Source organism: Chanodichthys erythropterus, chromosome 20 (assembly GCF_024489055.1).
Source record: "Chanodichthys erythropterus isolate Z2021 chromosome 20, ASM2448905v1, whole genome shotgun sequence".
Taxonomy (NCBI): Eukaryota; Metazoa; Chordata; class Actinopteri; order Cypriniformes; family Xenocyprididae; genus Chanodichthys; species Chanodichthys erythropterus.
The window spans coordinates 7,107,363-7,131,816 of record NC_090240.1 but is presented as its reverse complement, the minus strand read 5'-3'; the positions used below and the strand labels follow the sequence as shown (position 1 = coordinate 7,131,816).

Sequence of the window (24,454 nt, the reverse complement as noted above, 5' to 3'; positions counted from 1 at the left end):
TTATTCTACAACACTACTAATGTACTGTTATTTCCTGTCCTTGTTCATTGTAAAATCATAGCATACAATTGTCATTTAATTGTAATGAATTGTGGGAATTAATGAGTAATTGTAAAGAACATCAGCTATAGCATTGGTTCTCAACTCCAGTCCTCGGGACCCACTGCTCTGCACATTTTGTATGTTTCTCTTATCTGACACACTCAGTTCAGTTCATGCAGTCTCTCCTAACGAGCTGATGATCTAAATCAGGTGTGTTAAATAAGGGATACATACAAAATGTGCAGAGCAGTGGGTCCCGAGGACTGGAGTTGAGAAACACTGAGCTATAGTAACCGAATCAACTGTAAATTCACACTAAAGTGAGCACATGAGTGGGAGAAACTGAGATATGAATCTGTTGAGAGAGAAAAAAAGTAGAAGAGATTGAAGATAGAAAAAATATAATGTCATGTCAAAAGGGCAGGGCAGAAAAAGAAAGAGACAGCAGTAGAAGAGAAAATGTTATAGAAGACTCATCCTACACAAACCCTCTATCTCTGAGAGTCCATGGTGTCATAGAAACCTCTGAGTCAAACCAAAACTGTACACTACACACTACATGTCTCTTTATCTCCACACACTCACACTCGCACACACACACGCGCACACACACACGCGCACACACACACACACACACACACACACACACACACACACACACACACACACACACACACACACACACACACACACACACACACACACACACACACACACACACACACACACAAACAACTCCTGTCCAGCAGATGCAGCGTCAGCATTCTCTTTGAAGACATGTATCTGAAGGAGAATACTGGCACACTCTTTAAATAGACACTTGTTTGGATGGGACTAGATTGAATAGCAAATCATTGAAAACAGATCTGCTGTGTTGCTTCTGATTACATGTATGACATTCATTTGTAAAATTTTAGATGTTTCAAAAAAGGAAAAAAAGAGAAACCAGGGTTCATCTTCAATGTTTCTCTCCATTGTCTTAGCCCTTAAATAAAACAAATGATGTTGAAATACAGGTGGGTTGTGTCACTTTTTAATATCTATAATAACAGTCACTATTTAACACATACACCCTCCCACTGACGGAGAACTTTGGCACCCTGAACCCCCACCTTCACCCGGAAAAGTTAGCCAAGGGGGCCCAGAAACCCCAGCGGTGCATATTTCAAAATCTGTACAGACAGACACATTAAAGCATTGAATACTTGACAACATAGCTATTGAGTTGTTATTAGCCAGAAGAAAATTATTGACCATCTTAATAACATGGACATTTTGGAACAAACATTTGCCAAATATAAGTGCAAGATGACTCATCGTTCGTTTTGTTAAAATACAAAGATATTTAAGATGTGTTTATTACATTTAATACGAAGCTAACTGACATGGATTTTTAATGTATTTGTAATTTTCTGTTTGATATTTTAAAATGAACATAATGGCATGTTGTGAAAGTAGTTATTAAATAACTCTTGTACACACACACACACACACACACACACACACACACACACACACACACACACACACACACACACACACACACACACACACACATCCAAAATGAATTAAAATTAATCTTCATTGCAAACATGTGCACATAAAATACAGAGAAATAAAATTCAACAAATAGAGCATTAAAGGCGTGTTTTATGAATTCAAATGTTTAGCGTTCCATCTACATTTCTGTGCTGTGAATCATTTTTCCTGTGTGCAGCACTTCTTTGGGCTGATCATGTTTCTGAGCTCTGAAATCTTTATGACGCAGCAGAACTCTCCGGAAGACCAGAGGAGGTGAAGGTGAGGAGGAGAGAGCGTGATCTCAGATGAGGTGAGAGGTGAGTATGGAATAGTTACATGTGTGTGTGCTGAAGTGTGTGTGTAATCGTTATCATAGTGAGAGAGAACTGAGAGATTTTTTTTCAATCTAACACACCACCAGCAGAATCTGTTGTACCTTCACATCACATCACTATAAGGAATCTGTTAAAAGTTTTTTTTTTCTTCCACAGTTCACTACGGAGCCCCTAAAGGGATGTGGTGAAGAAAAAATAAGAGAGATTTGAGGAAAAAATGCTTTTGCATTCTCCCGTAAAATGTTTGCATTACCCCAAGAAACTTTGCGTTCGCTCACAAAGAACACAAAAGTTTTGAAAACATTTTTGAGATAATGAAAAAGCATTGAGTTATTTTTTCCTCCCATCAAATTTTTTTTCCACCACCATGTCCTCTTAGGGGCTTCGTAGCCCACAGCTATTAAGGAAAATTAAATAACTAGATCACTATTATCACACACACAAAAAAATATCCATACACATTCACGCTAATGCTTGGAGTGCATGCTATGGATTCAAATGAATGCACACTGGGGTAATGGCGGGGGCGGCAGATGCCGGGGGGACATCCCCTGCCCCTTTAATCGTGAAAGTGAAAGTGCCCTTTTCGGTCGTATCGCAGTGCCCCTGGAATGTAATTTCTACATAGAGAGAGGCCCCCATGGACTCCTCCTGTTTGGTTTCTTGTGTATATACATATAAAACCCTGTATTTGTTTGTTGAGTTTGTCGGTTATTGTCTATGTTTTGGTGCACTATGTTTGGAGTTTAGTTTTGTAAAATAAAGTAATATTGCTGCTCTCAATCCAAGCCTTTGTTCTCTATGTGGCAGCACACTGTAACAGTAGGCTATGGGTGGAAATATGCATAGGAAAATGGTATGCAGATGAAGATATGCTTAGTAAAATTAGGCATTGTAAGCTCCATATAGTTTGGGGAGGAGACGGGGTGGGGGTGCATGTATGCACAATCTTCAGCTGATTAGTATTTCTAAAGGGAATTTTGGGCAGATTCTGCCCTATATGCAGTTTTAGAATTTAAAAAAATTGTGCATATGCAAAATCTGCCTTTTGCATGTATGCATTAAGGATTACATTGCTAGAAACTTGGGATTTCACTCTTTCGCTTTCTTAAAAGTAATTCTTTTCTCACTTTCTTTCTGTAACTGTGTGAATGAGTGAGTGTGTGTTTATGTGTTCTTCAATAAAGTCTGTATTTAAAGATGTGTCTTGTCTACTGTGCTCACAAGTTAGATGTCTTAAATCTTGTTACTGTGCTAATAAATAGTGTTTTCACTATACTACGGATCTTAGTATCCGTCACAGAGTTAATAGTTACGCCCCGTTCAGTTCGGTGCTGGGTGATTCATTTTATCAAACTGTAAAAAAGTGATTTTGTCAAAATTCTCTGTAAATACAATTATTAATTCTCTCTGAGCTAAATTTTCCCTTACAAGAATAAATTTGTACTGTATGCGTACAGAACGATGCCTCTGTTAAACTGAAAGAGGTTTGGAAAGTGAATAATGCATAGGTAAAACTGTATTTACACTGTTCAAACTTATGCAAGTAAGTTCTAGACCAGATCCCAACACCCAATTACATTGCTGAAACAGGAACGTGCAAATTTGCAAACCTGTCCTGCTCTGTGCCCCCCACAAGCAAATATTTTCTTCACGGCTCATTCTAGATTGCCAGGACCTTCTGCAACAACTTCAGAACCTTCACCTCCAATGTACCTTCAATTGTGTGTTCCAGACTACATCAACCTTTTTGATGCTCCAGGAGTTGAATGTTCCCCAGAATTCTGTTCAAGGCTGTTGAACTAGAATCCAACTCCTTTCTCCCACTGCAATGCCCAGCACAACCAGTGGATCAACCATAGCTCTTTACAGAGACGTTAGCATTAGTGTGTATTTTCAGTATGATTTTTCTAACTTGCATTAAATATTATGTAGCTGATATCGATTTATAACAAATAATTATTCAGTTTATTTAGCTGAGTTCAGAATAAGGTTTGTTTTACTTAGTTTCAAAGAAACAACTTTTTATAGTTCCATAAGATAATATAACTCTGCCACAGTAACACCCAACTTAATCACGTGCTTTTATCAATCTTATGCACTTTATTTCCCTAAGTATTCATAGTATTTATTAAGTAGTTGTTTTAGTCACTCTTGTCTGTCTTTTTGTTAATTAAAACTGCTCACTCATGACATATAGCAGCACAGCTAAAAGTATTCCTAGGATTAGAAGTATTTCTAGAATTGATATTCTTTCTCTTGTTTGGACACATTCCTGGTAGCATTTCAGTAGTACTGAAGTCCTATGAGCTAGTAGATGTGTAGCCTGTACTTCACTAAACCTCCACTAGTTCTATTTTAGTCTATTTTATCCATTTTAGTGGATCTGCAAATAAACTTGGTAAAGTGCAATTCTCAAAGCAACCAGATGGCTATGTGAGTAATTTCTCCATTATTTCAAGAGATACAGGGATTATAATCAGCCACCAAAGGATAACCATTATTGCAACTGCGTGGATCAATTAAATTATATGAAACTGTGTTACTTCTGAATGGAAAAGTTAATGAACAGTATTATTTGTTTAGTAGTAAGACCTTTCTTCACATCCTGCAGAGTTCAGCTCCAACCTGAACCAACTAACTGGTTACTTGAAAATTACAAACAGATGTGATGGAGAAAGGTTGAACTTGAAATCTGCAGGAAGGTAGCTCTCCAGGAGCAGGGATAGAGACCCCTGTTTTGGAAAAGCTACATTTTTTAGACTGGGGACAGTGTAGCAGTTAAACTTAACCTCACATGAGGCATTTTCACATGTGGCACCATATACATTTTGTGTTTTGGTCACACAACACCTAAAGTGAGTGTGAAAGAGTCAGATGACTCTTTCCTTCTCTGATTGCGAAGTATCCGCCAGGAATTTCACCATGACAATACAGACAATCAAAGATTTTTAGGTAAGATAAAGGAATAAAGTACATAAGATTCATAAAATACAAGTGATTCATTTGGGTGTTGCTATGGCAGAGATACATTATCTTATTTTTAGAGAAACAACAATTTATCTTTACATAATGAGAAGAACCTTATTATGCATCAAGCAAATAATAATAAAAAAAAAAAAAAACTATTTGTTATCAACTAGCTTTATATAATATAAAATAGCAAATTATATACTGAATATACAACACCAAGGTCTCTAGAAAGAGGTTTGGTTAAGTGAAATTTACTTTCCACATGGTTGAGTCTGGGTGACAATGCAGTGGGGAAAGGAGTGTGAATCCATTTTAACAGCCTTGAACACAGAGCTGGGATGCTGATCTCCTGGAGCACCAGAAGGTCCTAAAATATGGAACATGCAGATGAAGTTACCTTTAAGTGAAGGTTTGTTTGCCAGAGCTTTACCTTGTTGCAGTTGTGTCTGACTTCTGTTTCTCGGGGAAAGGCACTCGGAACTAAATTCGCTTTTTTCTCTTTGGCATAGAGACTCGTGGCATGCTGCATCTGTTATTGTCTCGCCGGACAAAGACCCTAAACGTAGTGTTTGTTATGTCTCTTTCCTCACAGACTGGAGGTTCAGAACATGGTGAAATCTTTTGCTGTCACTTACTTCAAAGGCCAGAGACTCAGTATGGACACAGTGTGGCCCACCCTGTGGAACTCATTTGCATAATCTAAAGCACATAGTTAGAACAGTGTCTTTAAAAGTTTACCAATGCATTGCTCACTTTCCAAACTGTAATGTTCTGAACACAGAGTCCAAACATGATGGGAAAAGACTGAACTGTCATGGTGTATTCATTTGAACATTAACAGCTGAATTTGTGTAAGATGTTGCATTTAAAATAGCTGTCACTGAGAATACTTATTTCTCTGAGTAAGTATGAAATGGATGTGTTGTAGTTTACATCAATTTGAAGGTTCCTAAATTATAGAAGGAAAGCACTTTGGAACGTTTCGATTGCATGGATGCTGTAAATGAGCTATACATTGGCATTCCAGGAGGCAGATTGGACACCCCTGATATAGACCAAGCAATACATGTACTGTAATCAAATCTGTTTGTGGAGCCTGGTTATCTCTAGGAGACAGCTTTCAAGGTCATGCAAATGAATCAAGAATCTTGTTGGATTCTTTTGGTAAAACAACAAACATCTTGTTGCATTTAATCTGATCTTCAAATGTAAAAGCAGTCACAAAATCTTGCATACTATTTGAAGCCTTGTGCTGGGTTCTATCTAACAATCCCTTAGCTAATTTACCTACTCAACAACTTCCAGCCTCTCCAAGCGTTAACACCAATCATGAATTTTTGCCCTTTACCCATCTCGAGACTCATTTCTAAGGTTTAGGCCTGGACTACCATAAAAAAATTCCTTAGGACCCTTTTGGATGCAGCAGCAGTGGCTGAAACAGGGCCCACAAGAATTCATCCAAATCCACTCATAAATACAAATCAAATAGCTCTCAAAACAAATTGCTCTCCTCAACTCCTCATTAACCAATGTTAGAGAGAGACATGCTTTTAGGCTCTGCTCACTTGGATCAAACCATTTTAAGGTTATTATAGGGCATTTTCAGACCTGTAGATCATTTGCTTTGTTCCAGAACAGGGACTTGATTTGTTACAATGTTGCATTTTCTTCTTGTTTCGTGTTCGCTTTCACAAGGCAACATTTCAAAGTGTACAAAATTTGTTTACGCAAGTCACATGCGAGTAAAACTTATTAGTCAGGGTTTCCTCTGCATCCATCAAGATGATTGTTCGCTCCATGAGCTTATTGTGGCTTATTTGTAACTGTCGCCACACACGCAAACACTATACGAATGTAGCCGTCATTCCTACATTATTATATAGCCTATACAATGCAATTAGAGCTGGAAGCAAGGCTTCGTTGGGACTGCATTATTGCAATGCACGGAGAAGAACAACTACACAATATTTTAATAAGAAGAGGCTAACTGTGATAACTAATATGCTCACTCACAGAATCAGACACAGCTGCTTTTTATATAACATGTTTGCTGTTATGAATTATGATACTGCTTAGTTTGTTGGTTCGTTGGGTCGGATTGCTTTCTCACCTCAGTCGAACCGATAGAGAGTTTGTTTAAAATTGAAAGAGCAATTGTTTTGGTATAGATCCAAGATCCAAGCGTGATTGCTGTATTCATATATGCCTACGAACCGAACTAAGCAAGAAAATGCACCAGGTTCCGAAACGAATGCTCCAAACGAGCCAGGTGTGAAAGCACCTATAAAGTATCAGTATTTCGACCTTCTGCAAACCACAACCATTTACATAAAGGTATACATGTATACATAATTTACACTTCTATATTCCCACCTTCCCCAGGCATATAAACACTGCTGATGATTCACACAGGTGCAGCATGAGAAGCCTCTGCTTTAAGGATTCACAAACCGCCACTGACATTTTGACCCTTTGCCATACCCACAGCAGAATAAACACTTCACAGCTCGAACAAGGACACAGACCAACAAATAAGCAGACAAGCAAATAAAAGATGTTGAAATTAAACTTATGTGGTGTGTGCATGGGATTACTGAAATGGTAATTGCAGGGATAAATGATGAACAATGACAGTATATGCATGTAAGCAAAGTGGAGCGGTTCTATGCCAGTGCGCTCCGCTCAATCGCTCATGGCCCAAGCCGCGTGTTTGATGAACATGAAAGTGAAGTCACAAGATCTAAATATTTTTGAGCTACTTTGGGGTGTTTTGGAAACGTTTTCTTCCACCAGCATCACGTAGTGACCTGGCCATTGTTCTAGAAGAGGAATTTTTAGGAAGATTTACAAAAGGAGGACTACTTGGAATATATTTCAAACAGGGATAACTATTGATAATATACCATTGTTTGTCTATAATACAAACTAAAGGAGAATATATATATTTTACTTGCTATTATATTTGGTATGTGTTTTTATGTTGCATTTTTGAATGTGTTGTGTTCATTTTTGATGAAAACATTCCAGGATCATTCTCCTTATAGTGGACTTTAATGGTCTCCAAACTGTTGAAGGTCAAAATTACAGCTTCAAAGGGCTTTAAACGATACCAGACGAGGAATAATGGTCTTATCTAGCGAAACTATCAGTCATTTTTGAAAAAAAATATAAATTTATATGCTTAATAAAAACAAATGATCGCCTTACAAGTGGTTCCGCCATTCCACTTTCCGTATTCTTCAAAAAGCTTACGCCGTATGTCCTACGCCTTCCCTATTCAACTTATTGAAACGAACGCAGTACCAGTTTTATTTTTTCTGTAAGTAGAATAGGGAAGGTGTAGGACATACAGCGTAAGCTTTTTGAAGAATATGAAAGTGCAGTTTTGGCGGAACCACTTGGAAGGCGATCATTTGTTTATATAAAGCATTACATTTTTTTCAAAATTGACCTATCATTTCGCTAGATAAGACCCTTATTCCTCGTCTGGTATTGTTTAAAGCCCTTTGAAGCTGCACTGAAACTGTAATTTTGACCTTCAACCGTTTAGAGACCATTGAAGTCCACTAAAGGAGAATAATCCTGGAATGTTTTCATAAAAAATCTTAATTTCTTTTTGACTGAAGAAAGAAGGACATGGACATCTTGGTTGACATGGGGGTTTAATTGTAATTATTGCTAGGTATTTTAGACATGGGACATGGGATGTAGACATGTGACGACTTGAGATGTAACATAAGCCTCATTCATACAATTTAAATCCCAGTAAAGTGGGGTATATATTTTTTATCAGTTTTATTTAGATAAATATGACACTATATGGCATTAAGATAATATGAAAATAGCTTTTACTGTTGTAAAAACTTGCATGTGTGAGCATTAGGTGAACTGAAAGTTTCAGAATAAACATGAAACACACGTCATCATTGAATCCAGCCAATCGTGAAAGAGCTGTGTCATCTTTAGAGCTTGTGCAGCCGCTCTGGAGAAACAGTGTTGACTGAGGAGGGAGAGAGCAGGGCACTTGTGTCATTATGAAGCCATCTGGAACGCACTTAGTGAAGGGAACAATGAAAGACCACGTAATTTCCTCATATATATATATATATATATATATATATATATATGTATGTATATGTATATGTTTGTGTGTGTTCCCAATCTGCTCTTAACTTTATAAGTTAAGCATTAAACACAAAGCATTAAACAGATTTTTAGCTATGAAACTTCTTCAAACGTGATATGAAATGCATGATGAAAATGTGTGTAATATATCACAACAAAACAACTTGACTTATTCTTTTTATACGTTAACTCCAAATCTCCCACCATATCTAGATTTAAAATGAATCATGAGTGCTTGTCACCCAGGGTAACATGACCATAAATTATTAAATTACTTCCTTGAAGTGACCATCACATGTTCCCTTTGTGAAGGGACTGAGTTGTTCGTTTTGCAAAAACAAAATTTGGAATTTGCAGTTAGCCGACTGCTCTTGAATCTCTCTTCCGGTATTTTAATGGCATACGTCACTGTGATGTGGCAGTTGAAAAGTCTGATTTTCAACTTATTTCAATAATAGTAAAAGTGCATACAGCACACTTCATGGACATGCAAGGAAGTGTGCTGTATGCACTTAAGGAGACTTCAAGGAATGCAAAACATAAACGATAAACTCAAACTCACACCATGATATATTTCACAACTGTAAATAATTTTTTTTTTTCTTTTCATGCACTTAATAGGAAGTTGTAGTGCAAATATGCAATGCTTTGTTTTTGACATTTGTAAACAGCTCAAATGACAGAAACACCTATAAGCATGATAATCATTAGCATATCATTAACTATGACTACTCTGAAGCAGGGAAATCTCGAGAGAAGCCAGGTTATCCCGGCATATTTTCTGTTGATGTGAAAAATTGTGTAGATTTATCAAAATAGCGAGTCTATTATGATTGTTATGATGAACTATAAGCCTTTCTCCACTGACGTTCTGAGTTCAAAGTGTTTGTAAGGATACTGATTGTTAGAAGGCAGCTGTCTGACTCTGAGATGAAGAACGGGAATGGTGTGTGTAACATTAGCAACACATATTATTAGCTGTTTGAGAACGTAGTCAAGCAAAAGGCTAATCATATTAATTCATATTAATTAATGACAGAACCATTGCAGGGCTGTGCCAAGTGTGTGAGTGCATAGGGGCTCATGCCAAAGTAAAGTGACAGCTGACTTGAAGTAAAGCCAATAAAGTTCATGTGATTGTCGTTCGAAATATTTTAATATTATAAAACATAGCTAAAACAATATTGCTCTGAGCGTGTGCATGTGACCAAGATTCATGTGCTTTTTTAGTCAGTGTGGAATCAGAGAGAGAGCTATTCAGTCCATTATAAATTCTGATTTTGACCACCTCTGGAATGGGTCAAAACATAGATATTAACCTACCTGATAAGTTCAAGTAAATACGCTGGAATCCGTGCTCATTCAAGGATGTGGATTTATTTAACGTATGGAGAAGGCACTGGCGCCTGCAGGATTTCATCTGAATGTTTTTTTTTTTTATCTGAAAACTCCAAAAAGCAACAAAATTGTCATATATCCATTTCGTGCATGTTCACAGAAGAAAACGCCAGCTTGTTCTCTCAATACTTTCTGTTTTACTGAGAAATCGCTTCAGGTGATTCAGTAAGAGAGCAGTCCAAACAAATGCAAGTGGATTCAGACCGTTTTGCAAAGGCATAATTTCATAATTTAAGACACAATTTAAGTGTATCAGAAAATATGTGAGCAGTTCAGTTGCACAGCTGTTAAACTGAATATACGAAGTGAAGCAAGCTTTTTTCTTCAATACCCACAACACAAACAACAAATTGCTCATCACTACAGCAACAGTAGACTCTCCGAGCTGGCGTGAGCGAGTGGAGGCGGGGCTAATATTCATTGATCCATGTATATTAAATAAGGCAAGGGTGTAGAGTTACATTCAAGTTATTTTAAGGCACAAAGACATTTTATTCACTTAAATTTTTTTGGGTGATCAAAGATGAGTTTTAAGGGATAAAATAAGTGACCACAGGGGGACTTTAAAGCACATTCAGCCTTGCAATAGTCCGACTTTTAACAATCGTTAATGGGACTCAGCGGTCTTATTATCAAACCCCACTGCTCACTGCTCCGGTGTCCTGAACAGTGCAAATCACTCGTGGTAATCGTAGCAATGCTTGCAAATTAACATATCCTCACAGATCCTCACGTGCAAATCAAGCAGAAGATTTCGCCTCTCGCTCGAAGTTCGATTCCCATCGAAAACAGGATACAGATACATACTTAAAGGTGCCCTAGAACCAGTTTTTACAAGATGTAACATAAGTCTAAGGTGTCCCCTGAATGTGTCTGTGAAGTTTCAGCTCAAAATACACCATAGATTTTTTAAAATTAATTTAATTTTTTTTTTTAACTGCCTTTTTTGGGGCATCATTAACTATGCACCAATTCAGGCTGCGGCCCTTTTAAAATCACGCGCTCCCTGCCCCTTTCGGATTGCAAAACTTTCCAGCTTTAAAGCAAGTGAAGGAATAAGTGTGTCAGCATCAGTGTGTAAATGCGTCTTTTTAGGTGAGTTGTTATTTTAATTCATTTCTATTCCATAAAAATGACAGTGTCAATTCAGTGAAGGTTTATCTATGTCCTGTGTATTCAGCAGTTAGGTTTACATTAGCTTACTTGGATGCTCAGAACTATTTTCATGTTATCTCACATAGTTTATTGTAATTCTTTAAATTATGTTTTTATCATGAAATATTTGATATGATGCAGACATTCAAATATAATGAGTTTGGAACTAATGAGGGTGAGTAAATTATGACAAAATTTTCTTTTTTTTTTTTTTTTTTTTTTTTTGTTATTTTCATTTTCATTTTCATTTTTGATGTGCATGCTTTTCATGACTGTGTGACCTTTCCTCAAAAAGCCATATGAATTAAGGCATCATTCATGTCTGTAGTACCAACAGTGCAGGACTATGTGCCAGATTTAATACTTAAGGTTAATGATTTGAAACAAACTCCTGACCCTAAGTAGGAGCAATATTAATTGTAATGTTTGCCTTAACAAGAACTAATAATAATTAGAAAAAAATATTGTAAAAGCAGAGCATTTTGATGTATCGCTAGTATGTTTAAACAAGTAAGGTATTAAACAAATTGACTTGAGTGCCAAATGCACTGAAACAATCAATGATCCATTGAGAGGAAAAGAGATAGAGAGAGAGATAGCATTGCTAATCCTCTGATGGTCGAGGCCAAAGCAGGATTAGTTGAGTTCTGGGTGTAAAGCTCTCTTCAAAGCACTGGGTGAGTCCTGATGGTATAAATAGGGCTGCAGCATCTAAGCCACTTTCACGAGTTGCCTAATTTCATCCTGGACTGCTGCTGATTAAGGTTTGATGTTTAGGAGTGGCACTGCCTTTATGGAATTTTTATTTATTTATTTATTTTTAATTGATTCACTGAAAGTGGTTAACTGTTCATGTAACATATACTGTCTCAAAAATCACTCACTCATTCACTTATTCACTATTGCCTATAGCAAATTACATTAGAGTCCGCTGTATAGGAAATAAGTGAATGAAATAAGTAAGTGAATTTGGACACTGGAGTATTACATTGGAGATTTGTAGCTGTCACAGAAACAGCTTCATTAAACGTACATTTATCTTACATGTACCTGATTTTAATAATGAATATTAGTAATTATTATAATAACTTTGCCAGCTTTGTGATTTCACTGATTATATAAATGTAATAAAAAATATTAATAGGCTCTAATAATTGTAACTTCACCCTTAAGATTTTGCATGTTAGTATGCAAGTTTTTTGTTTGTTTGTTTTTTTAACTGAAATGTTACAGTTGTTAAGATAATGCCCTCTGTAATTCTGACATCTCACCCTCCAGAGGTGACATGTCCGGTTTTGTTGTGGTCATGACATTTTAACGCTATAATAAGTCATGCCCACAAGATCATTTTGTTGAGGTAATGACATCCTTATGTCATGGCAGCACGATGTACAGTTGTGGCCTCAAGATCCTATGTTGGGGGAACGACATATTTTTCTCGTGGTCATGAGTTAAATGTATGAACAAACCTGTGTGATCAATGGCTTTGGATAAGCATATAACATTTTTTTTTTTTTTAATTAAGAATGACAAAATAAGGGCGGAATTAAGAAATGATTATATTATGCTATATTATAGAATATTATATTGCGCACAATGTTGCCTATAGACAACATTCCAATGAAGGCCTACAAAAAATTTATATATATAGTAGTCACATAGTCTACTGGTGTAGTCTATAGAAATACAGTCATAAAGTCAAAACTTTATTGGTATGATCAGGGCATTTACTTTATTTTCTAAATATATACTTTAAGTAACATAATATACAGAAAGTTAAAGAGATGCAGGAAATTAATGGTCAAAATAAAGCAAATACATAACAATGAATAAAAATGTAACCAATAATAATATTAATGGTAGTAATATATATATATATAATATATATATATATATATAAAATGTTTTATAAGGCATATTCTTTTAACATTTGTTGATAAACTTAATTCAAATGCTGTCTATAGGGACCATCAACATAAGAGGCAATATGTTAATATAATTGTTTTTCATTTTTCTATTAATTTAAGCACTTTTTCTTAATTTAATTATTATAGGCCTATCTAGTGTTGTAGTACTCAAGACCGGTCTTAAGACCATTTTTTGAAGTTCTTGGTCTTGTCTTGGTCTCAGCCGCATTTGTATTCGGTCTTGTCTTGGTCTCAGACTAAAAGGAATCAGGATTTTATTTCAAGACCGTTCAAGGCCACAAATTGCCTTTGCATTGTCTCATTTATTTGTTAACATCATTTAATTTTGACTGGATGTAAAACTTCCTGCTTCAAATGCAATCAATAACTTATTTCTAATTTCATTTATTTTGTTACTGTTGTGCCAGGTCAGAAATCAACAAGGGGTTGTTTCAAAAATGTCACCAAAATTAATACAAATGCCCACAAAATTCATAAGATTGCAAAAAAGTACTTGTATAAGATCTTGATATTTATATTATAACATATGATATAATTAAGCAATATCACAAGAAAAAGGATTTTCACAAATATGAGCACAATTGTAAAATGTAATTTTTCTTTTCTTTTATTATTTTTTTATTTATTTAATTATTATTATTATTATTATTATTTTTACAAATGTTCAATAAACAAAGTTTTATTTTTAAAACATTAATCTCAATGTTATTTATGCATTTGTAATTGTACCAATTCAGATGCAACTTCTGTTCCACCTCTGCAGTGTAAAGATGAATTTTGTTGTTAGTGATTTTAATTGATTGGTAACAGCTTTATATAGTGTCTTTTTATTCTAATGGTAAATACTGATTAAAAATATGACATTTCTCAGGCAGTAAATGTGGATCTTTCAGATGAAATTGAAGAGTGCTAGTTTGGTCTTGGTCTTGTCTTGGCCTCAACCCCTCAAAGTCTTGGTCTTGTCTTGCTCTCAACACACACTGGTCTTGGTCTCGACTTGGTCTCGGTTTAGGTGGTCTTGTCTTCAACACTAGGCCTATCCATTTCTGATAATTCCAGGTTGTGCGTGGTTATTTACGCATTTAACTCTTGGTCATAGATGTCGTTCCCTCAACATACACTCTAAAAAATGCTGGGTTAAAAAATCCCAAGCTGGGTAAAATATGGACAAACCCAGCAGGTTGGGTTAAAGGGCACCTATTATGCCCTCTTTCACAGATGTAATATAAGTCTCTGGTCTGGTCAAGTTTCAGCTTAAAATACTCCACAAATTTGCCCCTATTTGGGGGTGAGTAAAAACATGCCTTTTACTATATTAATATATTGCTGGCTAAAAAAATAAATCCAAAATTGGTTGGAAAAAATTGCTGGGTGAAAACAACCCAATCCCTGGTTTTGTCCATATTTAACCCAGCAGTTTTTAGAGAGTAGGATCTCATGGCCACGACATAAGGATGTCGTTACCTCGACAAAATGATCTTGTGGCCACAACTTATCACGTTCCCACGAGTGTGTTAGTTAGTTAATGTCATGGCCACTATGAAATAAAGTGAACTGAACATATCCCCTCCCGGTCACCATATATACCACACATTCTTACACAAGGAAAAAAAAAAAAAATATTATGAGATTATTGAATAATGATTTAGTAGGTAAACCTCTGGAAGTTAAGGTCAGACAGGATTACAGGGCAGTGCTCTTATGTGCTGTATCAGATCAGTGACGCTCTTACAGAAATCCTGATCTCTGTAGATCTTCATCATTGAGGCCACCACGTGCGTTAAACACACACGCACACGCACACACACACACACACACACACACACACACACACACACACACACACACACACACACACACAAGTACACACGCGCGCGCACACCCCATCCTGTCTTGATTAGCCTAAATTAGTATATTTGTGTGGAACATGATGCCATTGTGGCCTTACTGCTGTCACACTGTTAACATGATAAACACCATAATGTGCATCGCTACATCTGGAACAAATGATTACATACAGACTGGCTTTTGGATTGGATAGAACTAGATTCAATAATTTGTTTTTTAGATTTAATTTTGTCCTTGTCCACTGTGATTTTGAATTCTCTCCTGAAGACATGGTAGTTTAGCATATGGTACTTTATTTACAATTTCATTCATATATAACTTTTATTTGTTGTTTTGAACATAAAACAAATGTTTATTATATTCTGTGAGTATTTGGTAGAATTTTAATGCATGTGTGAGTAATGAATGAATAATTGAATGAGTAAACAGATGAGTAAATGAATGTGTGAAATGAATAGAATAAAATAAAAAGTATCTCTAGTCACTATTCTAAAACAATCACATTAGTTTGTGTAAGATGATGAAATAAGACTATTATCTCAAAACGAAAATGTGTGTTGTTACTTACAGTGTCAAATAAAAATATGGGATTAATTGCATAAGATTCTTGCATACATCAGCCTGCTAACTGAACTGAAACTCTGCACTGCCAGAAATATTTCCTTAATCATTGCTTTAAAAGACATGTTTTTAGAGAAAATATATTTTATTACTCCACTGACAAACTCCCCCCCCCCCCCCCCCCCTCTTTTAAGCATAAACCTCATTAAATTTGTGCTTAAAGCCTTTAGTTATAAATTTGAAATTAATTTTATATAAAAATTAATTTGAAATTAAATTAATTCAGGATTCTCAAACAAATTTTATACAGTCTTGTTTTAAGGATGTTATATATATATATATATATATATATATATATATATATATATATATATATATATATATATATATATATATATATATATATAAATAACTACACAAAACACTGATTAAAATAACATGCATGCTTTCGTGAGTGAGTGAGTCATGAGTCAAGGAGACTAACTAGCAGAATGAGCGATTAACTAACCAGCAGACACTTCTCAGCCTAAGTCTGTCATAGAGAAGCACAAACCAGCAAAATTACTCTATTCACACACCCACAGACTCACTCCTGCTCTCTGCCTCCACCTCACAGTCACACACACACACACACACACACACACACACACACACACACACACACACACACACACACACACACACACACACACACACGTGTGTGAATGCTACTGTAAAAATAGACGTCTTAAAGAGGCAGTAGCCATCTGAGAATCACTGACAGTACACTGACAGAGAAGATCTTAGACTATAAATATAGGTTTGCATTTCATATTTCTATGATTGCTCACATATGTTATATTTTCAAAAATATAACATATCCCAATATGAATATATAGGATACTTTATAAAAAAAAAAAAAACATCTGATTAGCACTTCTGATGATATAGAATATATACACATGCCTTTGACTATGAAAAAAATGTTAATTAAGTGTTATACCATGCATTTGTATAATCTCCAATAAAAGTCTTACAAGTTTTTTTTTTTTTTTTTAAAGGTGATAAACATAGCCACTGTTACACATACATTGTAAAAAATAATAATAATGTTTTGCAGGATGTTTTTTCTGAATGCCTGACAAAGGTTGGTTCTGTATTTTAAATGAAAAATATGCCTGAATCAACACTACTGCATGAAGATACAACAGTGATAGTCATTTAAAGGGTCATTATATGGAAATACTTTCAAAATATAACAACTGCATGTTTCACATTGACTGTTCAGAACTGTAAAACAAAACAGACTGATCAGTCATGCTTTGTTTGAGAGCAGCTGAGGCCCTATCAGCTTCCTTTATCTGCCTCTTTTCAACAGTTTCAACGCTATCCTCTAAATGTGGTGAATTACAAACCCTGTCTTTGCACGTTTCACGTAAAGCTGGTGACTTTGAAGAACACACTCACACACACTTTGAGTCACACATTGTCTTGTCATTGCTCAAATATCCACACAACACCCACACAACATACCTCACACACTCCCGTATGTCTTGAAGACACTCAATAACGCTTATTCTATCACACTTGTCAACACGAGCACACACATGCAAAAGTGTCCTACCTTGTTGGGTGTCTTTTTATGGTGAGAGATACACTGAGTGATCATGGGAAAGCAGCAGTAGCACAGCAGACAGGAATATCCAGCATGATGCTGTAAACTATGTCTTTTCCTTATCTTGTCCTCACCTAGTCACTCTTTTGCTGTATCTTCTGTATTTTTCTGTCTCGCCCGCTGTGAGCTCTCTGTCTCTCTCTCTCTCTCTCTCTCTAAAGCTCGCTCTGCTTTCTTTTGGCTCCACACACACACACGCGCACAGACTCACACACTTCAGCTCGCCCTTTGTGACCCCCTCCTATTTCTCCCTCTCTCTGTGGGTGTATAATTAGACTCAGTCCTGTCATGATACAGCTTTCACTCATTGTGGGAACGTCTCTGAGCTGCTGGACGTGCTGGCAGGAAGCCGAGCAGCTTTGCTCATTAACCTCTTAAGAGCTGGGGAATGTACCGGCACTGCCTGTGCCCCATTGGCCACTTCCTCCTTTCATCCCAGCCATGCGCTGCTTTGATTGGCTGCTGAACTACATGCTTCCATGCAGCAGCTCACACCATTGGCTACAGTGCAACATGCATCAGCTTGCAGCTTGTCCACATGCTCTGTTTTACATTTAACCACCAACTTTTTATAAACTTATCTGACTACGTTTACACGTTAAAAAGCATTCTAGTTTTGTTGTGATCCACCATTCAAACCATTGTTTAATTGATTGTTCATGGTAAAGTGTTGTCTAGCAGTAAGGCTTTTAGTTAGTCCCAGTGAACTTAATACTATAAACTATTATTTAAGAATATAGTTGGGTTTAAAGTAATTTTACCAATCAGCCCTCACATAAATGATGCTTCTTTAATATCTGCCTCAACAAAGGAAAGGTGTACTGCCTATTAAGGTTTCATGTTTTATTTGCTATACAACTACAACATAATCACATTACAAATGTTTACCAACAGAATCACAAATCCTACAGATGAAGTTACTTGACATATGAAAACATGTTAAAAATCATACCAATCAACAAGTACTTTGAGTAATTAAAGACTGTTCTGAGTGGTTGCTATGGTATTGCTATACAGGTGCTTGTTTATATGTGGTTGCTATATCTATAAAATACAGTAGATCTTAAATAAGGTTTATTTTTCAACCTAATTTGCAAATAGGTATTTCGGTTGCACTTTATTTTACAGTTCTGTAGTTACATTGTACTTACTCAAATAAGTAATGAGTACTATTAATTAAGTTAGGGTTTGGTTTAGGATTAGTTACTGGTAATTATGCATAATTTACTGTTATTACTCTAGTAAGTACATGTAGTAACGTGTAACTATGGTACTGTAAAATAAAGTGTTATCATTGTTTCTTGTTTTAAGCATAAACTTCATTAAATTGTGCTGTTTTTCTTCTGCCAGACTGCCTTCCTTATTCAACTTACGAAAAAAAGGGTAACTGATGCGACGTCAGTTACGCTTTCTTCCTAAGTTAAATATAGAAGGTGGTCTGGCAGAAGCTAGATATTTTACTTTATAACTTGTTAAATAAAGATATTTCCTTACACGCATGCATTGCTTCACTTCAGAAGGCCTTTATTACCCCAGAGCCGTATGGAGTATGTTTATGATGGATGGATGCACTTTCTTGAGCTTCATACTCATTGTTTCCTGTTCACTGCCATTATATAGCTGGGACACGTCAGGATATTTATTAAAGGTGCCATCGAATGGAAAATTGAATTTACCTTGGCATAGTTGAATAACAAGAGTTCCCATTCAGTCGGTCACGTTCGACGTACGTCAGACAGACCGACGAATAGGAATCTCGCCAGAGAGGCCAATCTACTTCGAGTGTAACTAAACGAGCCAATGCACATTGGCATGCAATCATCTGCATCAGCTGCTCACCTCGCAGCGCGGGTATATAATGAGCAGCAGGTGCGTTGCATCTTCAGCTTTTCGCTTCAGAGCCGAACTACTGAACAAACACGGTGGTTTCTACGAGCGAGTGTTTGAAGAACGGACTTCAACGAGCCAGCTCTCTCTCTGACTGCTCTTCTCGTCCGGTGCAGGAGGAACAGCACAGCAGCGGGGCCGATTTTTTCTTCTTTGTGTTTTGCCTTTTTTATTTGAGCAAATTAAGCTGTGTATCAGCGTGAAGGCCGTTTTCACGGCTGGTGACGGTGCGCTTTAAGAGCGCTAAAAAGCTGTTCTCACAGCTGGTAAGAGCAGCGTCTGCAAAGAGAGTGCACACGACAGGCTGCACATTCCCTGTCTGTGCTGCAGCGGCTATTCCCCTGCGTGCTTCAGCACCTAAAAGAGTAAGTCCTTGAAAGAGCTTACACGAGTAGTTCGCGTCTTTTTAAAGATGTCGTTCTACTTGTGTGCTGCTGGATGCGGTCGTTACCTGGCGCCTCGGGATGGTCACCAATGCTGTATCGCGTGCTTGGGCTTAAGGCACGCTGAGGCGGCGTTTGTGGACGAGTCATGTACCCATTGTGGGAAGATGACCGTCGCGGAGTTGCGGTCTAGACTCCAGTTCCTGCAAAGGGGCGGAGTCCCGGTGCCGTTGCCTCGTTCCAATCCTCCTCAGAGGGTTGCTTCGGGCAGCGGCACTGGTGACCTGAGGATCACGGTGAGCGCGCTTCCTTCGGGGAACCAACCCCCTAGGAACCCTCATCCCTCCTGCACTCCGCAGCCAGTAGAGCTGCCGGGGGAGCGTGGTGGACCACCCCAGAGGTGTGTACCATCCGTATCCTTCGGAGCTCCCCAGGATGACCGGATGTCGATCGCTGCATCGGAGGGTGAGTCTGATACTTCCGCGGATGACCGATCCTGGATCTGCGCGTCTTGAATCGGAGTACTTTCGCGTACTTTCATGTCTCGATCCTTCCGCGACACAGGCCTTTCATGCGGTTCGCGTTCGAAGGTTGGGCATATCAGTACAGAGTCCTACCCTTTGGGCTGGCCCTGTCTCCCCGCGTCTTCACGAAGGTCGTGGAGGGAGCCCTTGTTCCCATGAGAGAACAGGGTGTTCGCATTCTCAACTATCTCGACGACTGGCTCATTTTAGCACAGTCCCGGGATCAGTTGTGCGAACACAGGGATTTGGTGCTCAGACACCTCAGCCAGTTGGGGCTTCAGGTCAACTGGGAAAAGAGCAAACTCACCCCGGTGCAGAGGATCTCTTTTCTCGGTATGGAGTTGGATTCGGTCGAGCAGATAGCACGCCTCACAGAGGAACGTGCTCGGTCAGTGTTGAACTGCCTGAATACGTTCAACGGCAGGACAGCGGTCCCACTGAAGTTCTTTCAGAGGCTCCTGGGGCATATGGCGGCTGCTGCGGCTGTAACACCGCTCGGTCTGCTTCATATGAGACCGATTCAACACTGGCTTCACGGCCGAGTCCCGAGATGGGCGTGGCAGCGCGGCACGTTCCGGGTGTCAATCACTCAGGAGTGCCGCCGAACCTTCAGTCCGTGGTCGGACCCCTTGTTTCTTCGGGCAGGAGTGCCCTTAGAACAGGTGTCCCGGCATGCTGTGGTGTTCACAGATGCTTCTGCCACCAGCTGGGGTCCCACGTACAACGGGCATGCAGTGTCAGGGGTTTGGACGGGACCCCATCTGCATTGGCACATCAACTGCCTCGAGTTGCTGGCAGTACGCCTTGCTCTGAGCTGCCTCAAAGGCCTGCTACGGGGCAAGCATGTACTGGTCCGTACGGACAACACTGCGACCGTTGCGTACATCAACCATCAAGGTGGTCTACGCTCCCGTCGCATGTCGCAACTCACCCGCCATCTCCTCCTGTGGAGTCGGAAGTTTCTGAGGTCTCTTCGCGCCATTCATGTCCCCGGTGTGCTCAACCGTGTGGCCGACGAGCTATCACGAGCTGCGCTGCCAGGAGAATGGCGACTCCACCCCCAGGTGGTTCAGCTGATCTGGAGAGAGTTCGGAGAGGCTCAGGTAGACCTGTTTGCCTCACCAGATACCTCCCACTGCCAGTTGTTTTACTCTCTGACCGGGGGAACACTCGGGACAGACGCACTGGCGCACAGCTGGCCCCGGGGCCTGCGCAAATATGCGTTTCCCCCAGTGAGCCTACTTGCACAGACTCTGTGCTAAGTCAGGGAGGACGAGGAGCAGGTCTTGCTGATTGCGCCTTACTGGCCCAACCGGACCTGGTTCCCAGAACTCTCACTCCTCGCGACAGCCCCTCCCTGGCCCATTCCTCTGAGGAACGACCTTCTTTCTCAGAGACGGGGCACTCTTTGGCACCCGCGTCCAGACCTCTGGAAACTCCATGTCTGGTCCCTGGACGGGACGTGGAGGTTCTAGGTGACTTACCCCCCGAGGTACTTAACACCATCACTTCGGTTCGCGCACTGTCTACGAGACGTGCTTACGCCTCGAAGTGGAACCTGTTCGTCGAGTGGTGCTCTTCTCGCCGGGAAGACCCCCGAAGATGCTCGATCGGTGTCGTGCTTTCCTTCTTGCAGCAAGGGTTGGAGCGTAGGCTGTCCCCCTCCACCCTCAAAGTCCATTCTGCTGCTATCTCCGCTTACCACGACCACATAGTTGGCAAATCTGTTGGTCAGCAAGACCTGGTCGTCAGGTTCCTTAGGGGGGCGAGACGGTTAAATCCTCCTCGTCCCCCCTCCATACCCTCTTGGGACCTTACTCTGGTGCTCAGAGCACTTCAGATTGCTCCCTTTGAGCCTTTGCTGTCAGCAGACTTAAAGATTCTGTCTATGAAGACTTTGCTGCTGGTGGCATTGGCCTCCGTCAAGAGGGTAGGGGACCTGCAGTCATTTTCGGTCGACGAATCGTGCCTAGAGTTCGGGCCGGGTGATAGCCATGTGGTACTAAGACTCCGGCCTGGCTATGTGCCCAAGGTTCCTACCACTCCCTTCAGGGACCAGGTAGTGAGCCTGCAAGCGCTGCCCTCGGAGGAGGCAGACCCAGCCCTGGCTTTGCTCTGTCCAGTTTGCGCCTTGCGCGAACAGAGCGCTGGAGGAGGGCAGCTCCTGTGGCGCTTTGGTAGGGATTCCTATTCGTCGGTCTGTCCGACGTATGTCGAACGTGACCGACTGAATGGGAACGTCTCGGTTACAAAGGTAACCCTCGTTCCCTGAAGGAGGGAACGGAGACGTACGTCCCGTCACCACAGTTGTTGTCCTGCTGTGCTGCCGCCTGCTTGGTTCGGCTCCTCAGCGAAAACCTGAAGATGCAACGCACCTGCTGCTCATTATATACCCGCGCTGCGAGGTGAGCAGCTGATGCAGATGATTGCATGCCAATGTGCAATGGCTCGTTTAGTTACACTCGAAGTAGATTGGCTTCTCTGGCGAGATTCCTATTCGTCGGTCTGTCCGACGTACGTCTCTGTTCCTTCAGGGAACGAGGGTTACCTTTGTAACCGAGACGTTACATGGAAATGACATACACTGAGTCTCAAACTCCATTGTTTCCTCCTTCTTATATAAATCTTATTTGTTTAAAAGACCTCAGAAGAACAGGCAAATCTCAACATAACACTGACTGTTACGTAACAGTCAGGATCATTAATATGTACGCCCCCAATATTTGCATATACTAGCTCATGTTCAAGGCATTAGACAAGGGCAGGCAGTAACGTCTGGAGCAGCAGAGCTGAATCATCAGACTAGGTAAGCAAGCAAGGACAACAGCGAAAAATGGCAGATAATAACTGACATGATCCATGATATTATATAAATTGTCCTTCTAAATGTTTTGTTAGCATGTTGCTAATGTACTGTTAAAGGTGGTTAAAGTTACCATAGTTTCTTACTGTATTCACGGAGACAAGAGAGCCGTCACTATTTTCATTTTTAAACACTTGCAGTCTGTGTAATTTATAAACACAACTTCAGTCTTTATAAATCTCTCCAACAGTGTGTAATGTTAGCTTTAGCCACGGAGCACTATCAAACTCATTCAGAATCAAATGTAAACATCCAAATAAATACTATACTCACATGATCTGATGTATGCATGCAGCATGCATGACGAACACTTTGTAAAGATCCATTTTGAGGGTTATATTAGCTGTTTGAACTTTTAAGGCAAGCCCGAGCTCCGGGGGTGGGGAGCGTGAGGAATTAAAGGGGCCGCAGCCTGAATCGGTGCATAGTTAATGATGCCCCAAAATAGGAAAAATAGGCAAAAAAATTTATTTAAAAAAATCTATGGGGTATTTTGAGCTGAAACTTCACAGACACATTCAGGGGACACATTACACTTATATTACATCTTGTAAAAAAACGTTCGATGGCACCTTTAATATAACTCCAATTCTATTCATCAGAAAGAAGAAATTCATATACACCTAGGAAGGCTTGAGGGTGAGTAAAGCTTGGGGTAATTTTCATTTTAAAGTAAACTAATCCTTTAAGTGACTGTAACACCTAGTTTTCAGTGATTTATGCAATGTCACTGCAAGAGAAAACACACATGTTCAGTGTGACTAGCACATGGTCATCCAGTCACATGCTGTTTGTGTGTGTGTGTGTGTGTGTGTGTGTGTGTGTGTGTGTGTGTGTGTGTGTGTGTGTGTGTGTGAGAGTGAGTGTTCCCTTGTGAGCTTTGGAGTAAAGAACAGAAGACTGAGGCCTTATTCTCATTTCCTCTCTGTCTCTAACACTCTCACTTCTGTCACACTGTGACATTATCTGACCGCTATCACAACACACGCACACACTCTAGCCAGACAATCGTGAAGTTTCCCAGCTTGTATGCATACACACACTTACTGAGGAAGTGGTCAGTGTCAACGGAACAGAGGACATGGTTGTTGTGTTCAATAGATGTTCCTTAAGGACATTCTCTGGTCAGCTAATTGAGAAAGAATAAGACAAGGTCTGTTTCAAACCCTACCACTATCTACAAAGTCAGCTACTGTAAACTCGAAAGCAGCATCCTAATCGAAATAGAAAAGGTGGTTTGCTCGACACGCACGTGCC

The 24,454-nt window shown here is 39.3% G+C and overlaps 2 protein-coding genes across 6 annotated transcripts in view; one reads left to right on the top strand and one right to left on the bottom strand.

The window, feature by feature from the left end:
* The window catches only part of zmp:0000000926 (mediator of DNA damage checkpoint protein 1), a 55,456-nt gene extending 37,560 nt beyond the window's left edge, over positions 1 to 17,896 (bottom strand). For both annotated transcript variants that reach the window (XM_067371241.1, XM_067371240.1), the window contains exon 1: positions 17,490 to 17,896. The gene's annotated coding sequence lies outside the window, so the exon portion shown is untranslated. The remainder of the gene's footprint in view (positions 1 to 17,489) is intronic.
* Positions 1 to 24,454, top strand: part of irf10 (interferon regulatory factor 10) — a 137,894-nt gene that overhangs the window by 45,879 nt on the left and 67,561 nt on the right. The window contains exon 9 of one of the 4 annotated variants that reach the window (XR_010892860.1): positions 1,811 to 1,880. Coding sequence is in view for 3 of the 4 variants with exons in the window: in XM_067371246.1 (XP_067227347.1) it covers positions 1,811 to 1,840 (30 nt within the window). In the remaining variant the exon portion in view is untranslated. Of the gene's footprint in view, positions 1 to 1,810; positions 3,059 to 24,454 lie in introns of those variants that run through there. The other 3 variants (XM_067371246.1, XM_067371247.1, XM_067371245.1) reach the window with 3 other exon arrangements.